Below are 15,554 nucleotides of genomic sequence, written 5' to 3'. Positions count from 1 at the left end.
GTTTTTTTGTACACCCCAACACTAGTTGACTAATAAAGATCACCATCAATTAAGAAAATAATTACTAATATAATCCAATTGTAAAATACGTTTTTTTTTCTTATGAGAAGTTGTGCTTCTCCCTTCCATCGTCTCATCTCCTTCCTCTTAATTTTTTATAAGAAAAAAAAGAACTAACGAAGCTTTATTAATTAGCAGAAATACAAAATACAACATACAGTTAAAAAAAAATGCTAGAGGAAAGTCTTTGTTCACTTAAGAGATATGAATGAAACATCATAACTAAAAAAAAAAGATTTAGATTAATCTCTTTCCAAATACGAGAGGAAACATTTAAAGTTTATTGTTACTCCCTAATAAAACGAACGTGAGAATTTTTAAAACTTGGTAAAGAATAGACACACTAACATCAAATTTAATGGATTAGAAGACGTAATTTTCAGTGTTTAATTAAATGTGTAATAAATTTCTGATAAATGTAGATAATGAAATCTTGAACATGAAGATTCTTGTTGAACCTAATTTGAAATAATCGTGAGCAAAAATGTCAATTTTAGAAACTTTGCAAAAGCATCAATTAATATTCGGTTGAAACTTTTTCAAAGGCTAAGAACGTAATTTTGAATTTCAATATATACTCAATTGAAAAATTAATAATAATAAAATGAAATAACCATAGTGTAAAAAATTAAAATCCATCCATAAATCCGAAATTTGGTTAAAAATTGAGGATCTGATTTAAATACCAAGTCAGTAGAATTCGATAAATATTAGCGATGAAGATTGATAAATAATTGTTATAGGAGGTAGGAAAATGCATGGTTAATAAAGTGATGGTGATGATGATGATGATCAGGGAAATACAGGTCAAAGGGTAAGACTTTGACCAAAATAAAAATGGAATTTGTCCTTACTGTCCCTTAAAATTTATTATTATAAGAACATCCCAAGAATAAAGCTTTTTTGAAACTTGGTATTCAAAAACAAAAGTTTGGTGTATATATATAGAGAGAGATATTTGTGTCGCTAATCTCTGTTTCCACACACAGGGAGAGAGAGAGAGAGAGATCAGATGATGATGAATAATAATATGGAAACTCCAGAAGTTTGCAACGGGGAGGGAGATCAGGAGGATGAAATTTCGCTTCCGGGATTCAGATTCCATCCGACCGACGAAGAACTGGTGAGCTTTTACCTACGTAGAAAAGTAGAGAAAAGACCTCTTAGCATTGAACTCATCAAACAAATAGATATCTACAAACACAACCCATGGGACCTTCCATGTAAGTAGTATGTGTGTGTGTTGCTAATAACAATAATAATAATAGTTAAGTTAATATTTATTTATGTATTTATTTACTTACTTACTTACTTATTATAATTAAATGTTATATAGATGGAAGCAGCTGCAGCAAGATGGGATTGGGAGATAAAGAATGGTATTTTTATTGCAAGAGAGGAAGGAAATACAAGAATAGCATAAGGCCAAATAGAGTAACTGGATCTGGATTTTGGAAGGCAACAGGAATAGATAAAGGTGTTTATAGTAATGGAGGTGAAGGGAATGAATGTATTGGTCTTAAGAAAACACTTGTTTATTATCGTGGAAGTGCTGGTAAAGGCTCTAAAACTGATTGGATGATGCATGAGTTTCGTCTCCCTCCTCCTAATAATCCAACCGCCGCCACCACCAACAACCCTAAACCCAACAACTTTGCTCAAGAAGCGGTATATATATCTTTAATAATTAAGCTTTATTATTGTTTTATTTTCATTATTTCATCTATTACTATTATATATATTAACTTCTTTTTTTTTTGTGTGTGTGTGTGGGATGTATACGTATACAAAAGGAAATTTGGACATTATGTAGGATATTCAAGAGGAATGTGAGTGGGAGAAGATATGGAACATCAGGAAGTAATAATTGGAATAACAAGCAATTAGCAGCAGTATCAACAACAGCAATCAAAAACCCCATCATAGATGATCAAAAGAACATAAGGCTGTGCAGTAACAACAATATTGTTGATCAAATTATTGTGCCACCACCAGCTTCTGAAAAAGGTAACAACAACAATAATAATAATGGTGAAATTAGTTACATCAACTTCAGCAGCTGTGACTCCTCCATGATTATCCAAACTGAGAAGAAGCCACTACTTCTTGATCCAAACAATTACCTCAACAACAATCATCATCATCATCATCAAGAATGGAATACCAATAATAATAGTTATGATCAATATAGCAGTTGCTCTTCAAGTGGTATCATTTCACCTTCAATTCCTTATCCAACAAATCAGCAGCTTGATATCAACGATTTCTTCACTAATAGCAATTGGGATGAGCTCAGATCAATGGTGGATATGTTGTAAGATTATTATTGTTCTTCTGATCTTCTTCATCATTATTGTTGATCTTTTTATCCATTTGGTGTATATATACAACATACCTCATCTCTCTCTACACAAGGTACAGCCCTTATCAAAATTGCTCAACATATCATTCATCTCATCAATCCAAATTAAAGGAAGGGCAATTGATCAGAAGAGGCAAAGAATTATTGGGTTTGGAATTTTTTTTATCATCATTACATTCAATAATCCAACTACCACTTTAGGATTAATCATAATATACTTTAGATTTTATATATATAGCTGGGGTTGATTCCTCCCTTGTGAATATATATATATATATATATAGTCTTTTTTTTAGGCATCTCCTTTGCTATATATCAATTCCAATATGTTACATGGGGCTTTTTCATTTCTTTGTAACAATAATATTTAGTCTTTAGATTTGATTTTAGCTTATATATCATTTTACATTCTATACCCCCATAGATACTTCATTTTTCTTAGGCTTTGTACTATGAAGAGGATATTTTTATTTTTTAGTATACTTATATATAAATATATGAAGTTTTTTCTTCTCATTTTTTTATTGAGTTGAATTTTGGAGTTAAAATTGAAGTTAAGAAATAATCTGGGTATGATGTGCACAATTATTTAGTTTAATCTACTTAATTTATTAAGATTAAAACGAAAGAAAATAAAATTTTGTTGATAAGTATAATGTGCAAATGGTAATAATAAGCAATATTAAAAATGATAGAATTGAATTATTTATTAACACAACTTATAATCTTACAATGAAGATGAAAGAACCCCATTTTGCAACTTTCTTTTCTTTCATTTCAATAAAATGCTGCGTCTTTTCAAATGTACAATCAATCATTATATATTAAATAAAAGGAAAGTATATAATAAAGGGGTGTCACCAATTAAGTGGCCTCCATGAGATAATGGTCAACTCAAAGAAATATATGGATGTTTAATTAAGTTGTACAGAAGCCTAATCAGAAATTAATTAATACTATTGACTGGCTGCACTTCCTTCAATTTCTTCAGTCTTTAATTCCTTTCCCTCACGAAAGCTACTTCAATTAAATTTCTCAATTTTTTTAGAAAGAAAATAAAATATCGTCACTGATTTGAAATAGAAACTTAGGATTATTTTTTTCTTTCTATTTGTTTATATAGTATAACTGTAGATGAGACTTGAGAAAGGTTTTAGTTGTAAAATTATATATGATGTGAGGTAGGGGTATATATTTTTGAATTTTGATTAGTCAAAATAAAAATTAAGAAAAATTGTATTTTCTTTTTTGTTTTTTGCCATCAATTGGACATGTATATGAGAGAGAGAGAGAGAGGGAGAGAAAGAAAAGGACATTGACAAATTTCTTAATATAATGACTTTGTCATGAGGAGATTATTATTTAAATAGGTAGAAGTCAATTAAATTAGTTTGACTTAAATGGAGTCTATATTTGTGAGGCCATGTGATGTTTACTGTTTCACGATGAACACAAATATGGCCCAATGACTTTCCTACATATCTTAACTCTCATCCACACATACCCCTTTCTTTTCTTTTTCTCCTTTTTTGTTCTTTCTTTCTCAACCATTTTGTCGGTTATCGCTTCTCTTTTATCTCTTTTATGCAATCCACCAAATTGTTTATTCTTTAAAACATTTTTATTTATTCTTCATCCAATACATCATACAATATATCTAAGTATTATCCTTGTTATAGGTAGATCTAGTATGTGTATTGTGACTCGTCAACAAAAACTCATGCCCTCCAACATTAAGCTTAAAATGAGCTTAGTGGATCTTATGCAAAATCGAGTTCAAGAAAGCTTAAAGTTTAGCCTAGGAGAGAGCTCTTATGAGATCCTAGAGTGAGTTTGAGAGAGTTAAGAGAAGCTTATAATTAGTTTAATGGGTCTACAAGGAGCTTGAGAGAGCTAAAATACGATTATAAGAGAGAGCTCAGATCAGTAACCTAAAGAGGCTCAAATTAGGGAGCCTAGTAGGAGCAGGAGTTTGATAGACCCATGTGGAGCTCACCAACGATGGATTTTAATATTGTGTCAATAGACTCATCTGGTTTCACGAATCACAATCAAACCGTCACAAATGACTCTTTTTAAGGATCGAGAACAACCCATTTACCGATGGATTTGGAAATGAAGAATAAGACGAGAAAAACTCTCTCAAAAATTAGATTAAAAGAATAAAATTTGAGAACTTTGAGATAATAACAATGGAAGAAGCTTTTTAAGTTATGGAGGATTGAAAATAATGAAAGTTGTTGTTTCAAATGTGTATCTTAATTAAGAGAAGAAAATGTCTTGAAACAGATAGAGAAGGTGTTGAAATCTAAAATCAATTTGGTCCATTGTTTCTTGTAAAAGAAAAGTAAAGGGTGGAGATTTAAACTCTTAATTAGTTGTTAATAACAAACAAAAATAATATACATCTTTATAAAACCATTTCTTTAAAATCCAACAAATACAAGTCTACCATCTTTATAAAAAAAGATTAACATATTTATCGATTTTAGCAAAATTTTGTATTCTATTAATGATAGAAATAAATAGACTTCTATCATTGTCTATCAATGTTATTGATAAAAGCATATTAATGTCTATTAATGTATATTATTGATAGAATCTGAAATGTTTTGTTATATGTTATAAATATTTTGTTAAATTTGCTATTTTTTATCATTCTCCTGGACAAACTAATAGTTAGACACGAACATTAAATAATTTTTATTTTATTTTATTTTTAAAATAAAACCAATTAAATTTGTTTTCTTTTTAAAGCCAATCCAAATAGTCATGCATGTGTTCCTCCATTTTCTTCACACATGTCACTCATTAATTAAATCCAAGTTGATGATTGAGCCATCACGTCACTACCCTTCACACATGTCACTCATTGATTAAATACAATTTGATGATGGAGCCGCCACCTCCCTACCTTCAGTACTTTTTAGTTAACCTTATTTTCATGGTAACTTTTTTTGTTTGAACTTCGATTTGGACAATTTAAATTGCGTTCGATTCATAATTTTGAGCTCTACTCTATATAATCATCTAAACAAACAATTTGTTGTCATCAAAATATTGATTAATTAATTTAATTAAAATTAATTAATTTGAGATTAAGGGTCAAAAAAGTCAACAATCAAGAGGACTTGTTTTCCCCAAAGGGGAATCCTTGACTCCGTCCTCGACTTCAAATGGTGCAGACAGGGGCAAGGATAATGGGGTAAATACCACTCGTGGAGATGGAGACAGGGAATCCTCCTATACTCCGACCATATTTATCAACCCTATATAAATTTTCTAGCTCTGCCACTAGCTAGTGGAGCTTAGATTAAGCTTCGAGGATCCATGAGGAAAGCCTAGGAGAAGCTCAATGTATGATACATGAAGAGCTTAGAGTGAGTTTAAAAAACTCATAAGAAGCTTAAGATTGAGCTCAAAAGACCCGTTAAGAGAACATAATGAGAGCTTAAGAGTGAGCTCATAAAACCCATGTGGAGAGTCTATTGGGAGCTCAATGGATTCATTGGAAGCTTAGTGTTAGCACGGAAGATCACCCATGGGGTGAACCTAGAAGAGCTCAAAGAACCCATGCAAATAATCTAAGAAGAGCTTAGAGGATTCATGGAAGAAATCTAGAGGAAACTTGAGAGCCATGGAGATAGCCTAGAAGAGCTCTAACCTATTGCTTAGAAAGCTCAAAGAAATTGTAGGAGACCTCAGAGTGATTAAGGTTGAAGTCGTTCAAATTCATAATGAAGGGGTCTAAAGGAGATGTTGAGAATTTGGATCAATGGTACACTTAAGTATTTGTTGGTGTAATAATGGTATAGCACCCCTATCAAATTGACTATTCCAAAAAATTATGAGAGGCAATTATAAGCCGCCCAAGTAACACTACTTACACTTTATTATTCTATATAAGCGACCAAAACCAATGATCGAAGATATGACTAATACCTACTAAATACTTTTCTACTTTTTCTAGCTAGTTACTCGCGTACCTAAACACTCACATGTCGAAAACCGACCTAAGTGTTGGAGTTGATGTAGTTAGACATTACACAATGCTCAATTTCTTTTGCGTACGAGACACTTAAGCAATTCTTCTTTTATCTTTTTTTTTTTTTCTTTTTGTATCTATGACCCTTTTTTTTGTATCACGTGCAAGTGTGTATACCACATTATTCCAAAATCCCTACAACAAGTTTGGTTTTTTATGTACCGTCAGAAACTGAGAAAAGTTTGTTTTCTAGAATGAAGATAGTCGAGAGAATCTTTAGATATTTGTTACTGCAGATGCTATCAAATATGAAGTCCTAACACATTTGTTTTATGTTATTGGTAAGGATATGTTGAAAATTTTGTAGTTATGTATGTTTCGCAATTTATGAATTAAGGTTTAAGAAAAAGTGGGAGACGAAAATATAAAATAAGAGTATTTCCAAATATAGCATCGAACCAAAATACTTACAAAATAGCACCGAACCAAAATACTTACAAAATATCACAATTTATCTACAATAGATCTTGATAGACAAAGATAAACTATTATATGTGTCTATTTGTATCATGATAGACCTAGACAATGATCTATCTTGTTCTATCATATATATATATATATATATATATATATATATATATATATATATATATATATATATATATATATATATATAGGTTATGATATTTTTATATTTGTATATAATTTTAGAAATTATTAAAAATTATTTTCATAAAATAAAAATAAAGCTATCATTAACATAGAAATCTCAAAAAATTAATGTTTCATAAAGGCGTCTAAATAACTATTTAGGAGTGATCATAGTTGGCTGAATGAATTTTTTTATAAAATTAATTTTTTAATGTTCGGTTCCAATCTTATAAAAGAGATTTTCAAATACTTCAAGATGATTTTTTACTTTTATGTTTGGTTGAAAAAGAGATGTTAATATAGAGAGTTTTCGTAATGAATCAAAATATTTTTAAAATGTATCAAAATTTCAAATTTTATCAATGATAGACATTGATAGATTGTTAGTAATTGATAGAATATAAAATTTTGTTATAGTTTGTAAATATTTTTAGCAAATTTGCCATTTACAATCATTTCCCTTTTAATATTATCAAATTATATTCTATATTTGGACATTTATTTAATAAATTATTTATAATAAATATATTTTTTATTAATTTAGTTTTTATTTTTTTCATATTTTATATTAAAAAAAGTTGGTCATAGGTGGTCGTTGGAAAATAGTGCTAGAGAAAGTAGTTAGAGGTGGTCGATAGCGGTCGTTAAAAAACGATAATCCGAAGTTGGTAGAAGCGTCACCTAAAGTTAGTTAACGACGATCACTGAAAGACAGTAAATCAAAGTTGATAGTTGAAACTTGTCGAGAAACAGCCGACAGAGATGTGGTTGAAAATTGGCAAGTGATGTTGGCAAGAAACGATCGAGTAATGGTCGGTGGGAGTTGGTCAAAAAAGGTAGTTACAGTTGAAAAATTGTCAACGGGAGTTGGTCGATGGCAGTCATAAAAAAAAAGTCATTGTAAGTTTTTCGACGAGACGATTACCTAAAAGCAATCGTCAAAAAATGTTGACTAGAGGTTGTCAGTGGCAATCACTAGAAGTTGGCCGAAAAAGTTAGAGCTGGCTAACGATTGTTGTTAAAAAGTGATAATCAAAAGTTGGTCATGACAATGCCAAAAAACGATAAACAGAGGTTAAAAGTAACAATCGTTCATTCGTCATAAGTTGGTCAATGACGATAACTGAAAAGTGTTGTTCAAAATTGGTCGGTAAAGGTTGTTGGAAAGCAATCACTAGAGGCTAGCTCCATAAGTTGATTGTTACTCCCGAACACAATCAAAATATTTGAGATTGGGTAAGCTATAATATACAAAAATCCACACAAAGTTTCAAGATCTCACAGGCAAAGTTTCACATCTTATAAAGATCCGTTAATTACCATAGTGAACAAAACACCTGGGTTTAATTTTTGTTAAACGTATCATAGAAAAAGAAGTTAGTAGAGATAATTAGATGTATTTTCTTACATGTACCAGATTTTTTATTTTCCCATTTGATTATGTTTAAATCATAACAATTTATATCTGAATGCATTTATGTACCACGTTTATAAAAAGAACTGTCACATAAAGTTGCATCATCGATCACAATCATTGAATTACATATATATATATATATATATATATATATATATATATATATATATATATATATATATATATATACATTTTTATTATCATGCAATTGCAATCGCATAACATCAGCTGTAGTCATCATTTAAGTTTGTTTAGATTTTAATCTGTACATTTCAATAAATTAGCACGTAACATAATAAATCTGTGTATCTAAACAATATTAGGTGATATACTTCCATACGTTTCATCCTCCAAGTTTATTCTAAGCAAAGCTCGTTTCACTTTCTTACTTTCCCCATAAACAATTTTAGATGAGAAGTAGATTACAACGTTGAAATACTATTTTCTAGTATTGGATAACTTCAACAATAGTTTTCTATCCTGACTAAGAAAAAGTTGAAATATTCCTTCTTTTTTTTTCTTTTTCAAAACATACTTCTATACTTTGAAAAGATAATAATAATATTAACTTGAGCTTTCATAGAAGTTCCAAATGTGACATGAGATGGTTGGCCATGACCTAGAACAAAACTTTGGATCACCCAGCGATTGCAAGTCACTATTTTCAAGTTCTAACTTCTGCTCAAATTTCGAAAGAAGTGCAAATGTCTAGAAATCTAAAAGTAGTACTGCAAGTTTAAAGAAGGGTGAGAAAAATAGGGTGGGGGAATCAGGGTTTCCTTTGATATAATTTGTAGTGGTGGGTGGGAGAGCAAGGGCAGAAACAGCTCAAAATGCCAAAAGGAAAGGGAAATTGCAAAACACACGTAACCACAGTGAATAATAAGACTCAAAATTTTCTCATTATAAAAACGGAGTCTAATCCGACATGTAACAAAACAAAAAATGAAGTGATACAAAAAGACCTAGAACCTTTGGTAATTTCATATACAAGGGTTGAAGCTCGCTCCCCTCACAGTATACTTACCAACTTCTACGACGATGTCTTGGATCTCTTCTTGAAAAGTGGCCGATCGCTGGATGATGCAATATAAGCTTCCGGATTGATAGTTTCCGCAGCTTTTCGTTTTCCAAATGCCTTAGCCTTTTCCTGCAAAGCAACGAGATCATATAAATTGCAACAAATTTATCAAACAAATTGAACCAATTCCAGTTAAAAAAAAACCCTGACGCATCCACGGCTATATACATATAGCCCCCACATACAATCCCATACCTTCAAGGATTTAGCCATTTCGGCAATATCATTTTTATCTCCATCAGGTTTTGTATCCTGCTTCGGTGCCTCCTGAATTGAGGTAAAACAATTATCACTGAACGCATTAGAGCACATACGGTAGTAAAAAGAATGAAAATGTTTGACATATTGGATAAGCTGAATCAAGAAGCCAAACAATGTATACCTTAGGAGGAACAAAGGCAGCTTCTCTTTTTCTCTTGTTGTCAGCAGTTTTTTCTGCCTGCTTCTCCTGCTTATCCTGCCATTTCTTTGCTGACTTCTTTTTTTCATTTAAGAAGTATTCTCCAGTTTCCAATTGTATATCAATCTGCAAATGCATGTCAAAAACTCTTCTTTAAATGAATGCATTGAGAAAAAATTAGAATGCACAATATGTCAGCGTTTAACCTCTATAGAACTGTCATGATGACAATAAAATAATGTTTTCATGAACTGTCGGCACTTCCTAAATCTTGAATAGTTTATCTTTTATTAAATACGGTATCTAGTATGTTGTCGCATATTTCTTTTTTTGCAACATTTATTTTTATGATTTTAAGAATAGATCATCATAACTATTATGTATTATATTGTCATAATTTTCCTAAATGCTTTTTGAAATATAAATATAGACAAATTGCGCCTCAAGGAATAGAAAGGCAGCTAGAGCACCTGGCTAGGTTGCTGAGGAGGAGGGAAAGGTGTGTACTGCTTCTTTGGTTTACTCTTGACCTTCTTTTGTTTAACAGTTTTCCTAATAAAAAGAACGCTTATGTAAAAAACAAATACATGGTTCTAGCAAAATAAAATCAGCAAATAAGTACACGTCTAAATGGCATACTTCTTGAATTTGGGAAGAAATCGATCCCAATTTTCATTTGCAAGTGCTGGATCATTAGCAAGCTCTTTCCTCATCATGAGAATCTGCATGATATACCAAGTTACGCAGAGAGCTATTGTGGGATAACAAAAAAGGATGTGCAGTAATTAGACTCAGAGACCTTAATATTATATACAGGATGCATTTTATTCATCATGCACTCTTCCACTACCCTCCTAACTTGCTTCAAACCTTTGAATGAACCCATCGCAGCAACTGTGTTGCCCTGCCAGTAACAAGAACGAAATTAATACTACAGAAAAGGAAAAACTGAAAGAGATGATAGGAAAGAAGCAAAAGAAAATATACTTACCTGAACAAGAATATAGCATCCTGTCAATATTTCAAGGGCCTGTGCAAGATTAACAATTAAAAGATAAGAGAGAAGAAATAAAATATAAACGTAGACCAAGTGACAATCACAATTTTCCATCTAAGAAACCTAAATTAAGATATCTTTATCAAAGTAAGAAAAACATAGTAGGCTTGGAAATCAATCAAAAAAGCTATATGAACCTTTAAGGTTGATGAATTTGGGCCCACAAGAAGGCGTCTTCTTTTAACAAATCGTTCCTGCATCATAATCAAGGTCAGGTCAAAGTCAAATTTCAAGCTTTTCTAAAGCAGATAATAAAAAATGAAAGGATGGCAAAAGATCCTAATTGGCATGAAAAATGGTAGTCCTCATAAGAATTATTACGTAACACAATACAGACTTACTAACATTATGGATAGTGATACATATACACACACAAAAACACTGAAACTTAGTCTCTAACATGGCAGACTGGCTTCCAACTTCAAATCAAATGAATAAAAATCTACATTTCAATTTATGTCCAAATGTTCCCAGTTTTCAGTAAAATAATAAGCCATGTAGACTTCTTGAATTTAGGAAGAACTTCAGACTTAGGCTTATAGCATATGCAAGGTGATTAAATGCTAACTCTGTAGGTTAGCATAAATATAGAGTTCTTGAATATAGGACGAACTTCAGACATTGGAGCATGTTCAAGGATAAAGGATTACAAGTATCAACTATGGAGAAGTTCTTAGTTAAATGCCTTGAAAGAAAAAGAATATAAAATCAATCTGGAATTAAAAAAATGTAGTAAAATATACTGACCTTCTTGCGCACCAAGTTCCCAATCTTAATAATGTCACATTGCATTTCATCATCCAGTATTTTTATTGCCTGACAAAAAACATGGTCAGAAAAACACAATTCAAGATACCAATTAACGTGATTGGTGAAAGAAAGACTCAAACTACCATGTAAGAACAAATAACATAAAATAAATCAAATCATGGTTTAACCTGAGGAGCAGGAACACTTCTTGACAAAAGCTTGATCAGATCCCTTGCCTTGACAATAATATACGGATCCCTAGTCTTTCTAGTTGTTGAAACTGTCATTGATCCTTCAATCTGACCAAACGTGGGAGATCAGAACACATGAAGTGAGAATTACAACTGGTTACGAAATATCTCAAACAACAGAACCGAAGCCATTCCTTCATTAGGTTATATAAACTTTTTCATTTTTGTATAGGAGTTTATGGACTCTTACCAGATTCAGTTCACCAACAATACCAAACTCTTTCAGTGCAGACTTCACAACTGGCCATGTATCTCGCAAATATTTTTCTGAAAATGGAAAAATCGAAACCTCTAAGAATTGGAATCTGACTAATCCAATTGTATAGCAGAAATATCTTTAAGTTAAGGCAAAAACAAGCATATTGAAGAAAAAAAATTGTGCTGAACGTTTTCACACCATAAAGATTACCAAAATTCATAAAGTTATAAATCAAAACCTTGTTGCTACTACTGCCACTAACAATTTGGGTAGGCGAACATTTATTCCAATATAATCCTGGGAAGATAAAATTTAAAAACGTAAAAACATAAAACTCCTTACCTCTGTACACGGGAAACAGAGTAGAGAAAGAGCTGACTTCGAGCATACCAGCTTCATTCCAAGAGGGATCAAACTTCTCAACCTTCCAACGGTCAATGTTAGGATCCTCATCCCATGGCTTCGGCTTGTCATGCTTCCCCTTGTGTTTGGTTTTATTTTGGTGTTGTTGCTCTATGTCCTCCATAACTGGACTGTGTAAGATTATTCAGGAAAACCAACCGTGAGAAGCAATGGGAAGGAGCTAAACCTAGATGAAAATTCTGGAAAACCTTACACAATTAATACGCGTTTGGTTCTTTCCTTTCTTTTTTTTTTTTTAATTTTTATGAAATCTTGAAACCAAATTGAAACGGAATTTTCTCAAAGATAATCATTTTTTTATTGAAAATATCATTTTAGAACCTAGAAATAAACTAGACACAATATTTTAAAAATACAAAATACATTTTATCACAGAAAATAATATCTGAGAATTTCAATACTAAAATAAATTACAATTTAAAAGGAAAAGGAAAAAAATTTATATAAAAAAGTTAGGAAGAAAGAAATCGATCAAAATTAGAAAAATAAGTTGGAAAAAAAAAAAAGCAAAGAAGCTAACGGGGTGGATTCCGTCTCTTCAACGGACGCCCTCTGTAAAAAATTCAAAAAAAAAAAAAAGATCACCCATTTTCTCTAATGTATTTCTAAAGAATCCTTTTTTTCCTAATTATTTTCAAAATCTACCCCATTTTCCCATTAACCCCTGAATGTGGGAGAACTCAAATTGATTCTGCCGTGTTACGGTGTTAGGGTGCAAAAAACAAAGCAAGAAGTTGCCCTCCAACTCCCAAACAGGTAGGATTTGACAGGATTCTAAATTTTAGGGAAAGTATAAAGTTGTACTAATGATTTGTATCTATGTTCGCGTATGTTTTAGAATGAAATTCGAATGGAGGGACTAATTGATTCAAAGGTTAACATTGAATTGGTAGTTTGGGCTTGTAACCCATACAACCAAGCCAAGCCAAGCCAAGTTACGCACTTTCCTAGGTCCATATGTATCATGGTTTCTTCTCTTAGGAAAATGGAGAGAAAACTCCATTAATATCAATGGGATTGACCCATTTAAGTGGCAAAGAAATCAACACACTATTATATATATGAGTGATTATGTGAAGAATAAAACATGGGGTTTATAGTGATTATGTGAAGTAGGGGCGTAAACGGGTTGGGGGACATATTGGTTGTCGGATTGTATGATGTTAAGTGAAAATAAGAGTGCTTATATGTAAATTTTGAAGACAAACGAACAAGGAAAATATAAGTTTTAAGGTTTTTCCCCAATCTCCCATAAATGATAGAACTACCAAAGCAAAGTCAAAACGCATCCAAAAATTCTAAGAACTCGAGGAGGATAAGATGTCCAATCTATAGAATAGATCTTGTTCAAGTATGGTCATAAATGTCATCCAAAACTTCTAAGTGGAGCAAAAATATATCCTCACTCACAGCAATGTAGAAACGAAATTATTTACCTTGAGAAAATAATCCGATTGGTCTGTCCTCGAGGATGAGTTGTACACAACAAGGTATCGTAGCCAGCGGCAACACAACAACGCAATGGTGAGGGAGAGCCAAGCGCGAGCGACAATCGGAGACTTCTGAGAAGTGGAGACGATCGGAGATGACCGCCGGAGACTGAGAAGGAGAGACGATTGAACAGCGACGACGGCGTGAGATGATAGGCCGAGACGAGAGGGTGAGAGGCGGCGTGAACTTGACCTGCGTGACCTAACTATTTTGCCTTTATTTACTAAATTAATAATAAATATACAAAATATATAGGGAAATTATCATAATATTTAACAAATATATTTAATTCAATCTTTCACAAATTTTTCCATTTTTTTTTGACGGTTTGGTAACATTTCCCATGTTTCCTATTTTCATTTGGTAAGAAACAAACATGTTTGCTAACATTTATGTTCTAGTCCTCTTACAAAAACTAGAACTCTTTTTTATATTTTATAAGAAATTATTGGAAACAAAATAAAATAGTTTTTCGATTTCGTTTCTCAATTATTTTTATTGATTTTCTTTTTCTTTTTTAATTATTTTTATCGGTTTCTTTTTTCATTTTCTTAATTGTTTTTATCGCGTTTTCTTTTCATTTTTTTTAAATATTTTTATTGATTTCTTTTTTCTTTTTCTCAATCATTTTTATAACGTTTGTTTTCCTTTTTTTCAATATTTTTATTAGTTTCCTTTTCTTTTTTTAAATTATTTTTATCTGTTTTTTTCCTTTTTCTTAATTATTTTTATCGGTTTCATTTTTCTTTTCCTCAATTATTTTTCTATTTTCTTTTCTTTTTCCATTTTTACATGTGATTTCTTTTCGTTGGGGTCTTTTTCTTCCTTTTCGTCGTGGATTTCAGTCCTCCTCTTTCTCGTTGGCTCTGTCCTTCATATCAGACCTTCTTGTCTAGATTTAATAAAGTGTGTGGTATAATGTTTAATTAAATTAGATGTGAATAAAATAAAAAATAAATCTCTAAGAAAATAAGAAATAGTTATCAAACACATGTTCTGTTTCTATTTCTTTTTTTCAACAAATAATGAATAGAACATTATCAACCACATTTATATTACTTCTTTTAAAAAAAGAAGAGACAAGAAACAAAAAACAAAAAAACAGAAACGTTACCAAACGGGCCCTAAAAAACTCTTTTCGATATATATAATTAGTTTGAAACCTAAAAATCCGAAAATCCTGCCAGCATAAATCTAAGGAACAGGATTTGCTATTTTTAAGTTTAATTTGGGTTAAACCAAATTTTTCAAGAGATAACCGTGAGAATGGCAAAAAACTAGATAACAAAAATAGCAAATCCCAAAAATATATTAAAATTTATAGCAAAACCGCAACTATAAACTTTTTTTTTATTTTCTTAACCAATTATACCCTTTTGTATAGGAAAATCTTAAATATTTTTTTATTTTCAGGTGGTATAAGATTG

At 31.3% G+C, this 15,554-nt stretch overlaps 2 protein-coding genes across 3 annotated transcripts; one reads left to right on the top strand and one right to left on the bottom strand.

Annotated features, from left to right (window-relative positions):
* Positions 1-965: 965 nt before the first annotated feature.
* Positions 966-2,837, top strand: LOC101211980 (transcription factor JUNGBRUNNEN 1). Its single transcript, XM_004139842.3, has 3 exons — positions 966-1,283; positions 1,397-1,728; positions 1,854-2,837. The coding sequence occupies exons 1-3, from the start codon at positions 1,073-1,075 to the stop codon at positions 2,376-2,378; spliced, it is 1,068 nt and encodes a 355-aa protein (XP_004139890.2). The 5' UTR covers positions 966-1,072; the 3' UTR covers positions 2,379-2,837.
* A 6,509-nt stretch (positions 2,838-9,346) lies between these two features.
* On the bottom strand, positions 9,347-14,399 carry LOC101211744 (KRR1 small subunit processome component homolog). 2 transcript variants are annotated; one of them, XM_004139841.3, is made up of 13 exons: positions 14,073-14,399; positions 12,556-12,746; positions 12,205-12,281; positions 11,952-12,062; positions 11,761-11,829; positions 11,151-11,207; positions 10,948-10,986; positions 10,756-10,860; positions 10,596-10,678; positions 10,427-10,508; positions 9,939-10,082; positions 9,752-9,823; positions 9,347-9,625 (listed from the first exon to the last, which is right to left on the bottom strand). In XM_004139841.3, the coding sequence occupies exons 2-13, from the start codon at positions 12,737-12,739 to the stop codon at positions 9,509-9,511; spliced, it is 1,140 nt and encodes a 379-aa protein (XP_004139889.2). In that variant the 5' UTR covers positions 12,740-12,746; positions 14,073-14,399; the 3' UTR covers positions 9,347-9,508. The 2 variants fall into 2 exon arrangements, with proteins under 2 accessions (XP_004139889.2, XP_031744202.1); XM_031888342.1 differs by having other exon boundaries at positions 12,556-12,741; positions 14,073-14,354.
* Positions 14,400-15,554: the final 1,155 nt, after the last annotated feature.

This window comes from Cucumis sativus, chromosome 7 (assembly GCF_000004075.3).
Source record: "Cucumis sativus cultivar 9930 chromosome 7, Cucumber_9930_V3, whole genome shotgun sequence".
Classification (NCBI taxonomy): domain Eukaryota; kingdom Viridiplantae; phylum Streptophyta; class Magnoliopsida; order Cucurbitales; family Cucurbitaceae; genus Cucumis; species Cucumis sativus.
This window is presented reverse-complemented; position numbering and strand designations above follow the sequence as displayed.

Coding starts and splice junctions, on each gene's coding strand:
- LOC101211980 (XM_004139842.3), top strand. CDS start 1,073: ATGATGATGAATAATAATATGGAAACTCCAGAAGTTTGCAACGGGGAG. Junction 1,284..1,396: donor CAACCCATGGGACCTTCCAT/GTAAGTAGTATG, acceptor AATGTTATATAG/ATGGAAGCAGCTGCAGCAAG. Junction 1,729..1,853: donor ACAACTTTGCTCAAGAAGCG/GTATATATATCT, acceptor CGTATACAAAAG/GAAATTTGGACATTATGTAG.
- LOC101211744 (XM_004139841.3), bottom strand. CDS start 12,739: ATGGAGGACATAGAGCAACAACACCAAAATAAAACCAAACACAAGGGG. Junction 10,679..10,755: donor ATCCTGTATATAATATTAAG/GTCTCTGAGTCT, acceptor TATATCATGCAG/ATTCTCATGATGAGGAAAGA. Junction 10,509..10,595: donor TTTCTTCCCAAATTCAAGAA/GTATGCCATTTA, acceptor TCTTTTTATTAG/GAAAACTGTTAAACAAAAGA.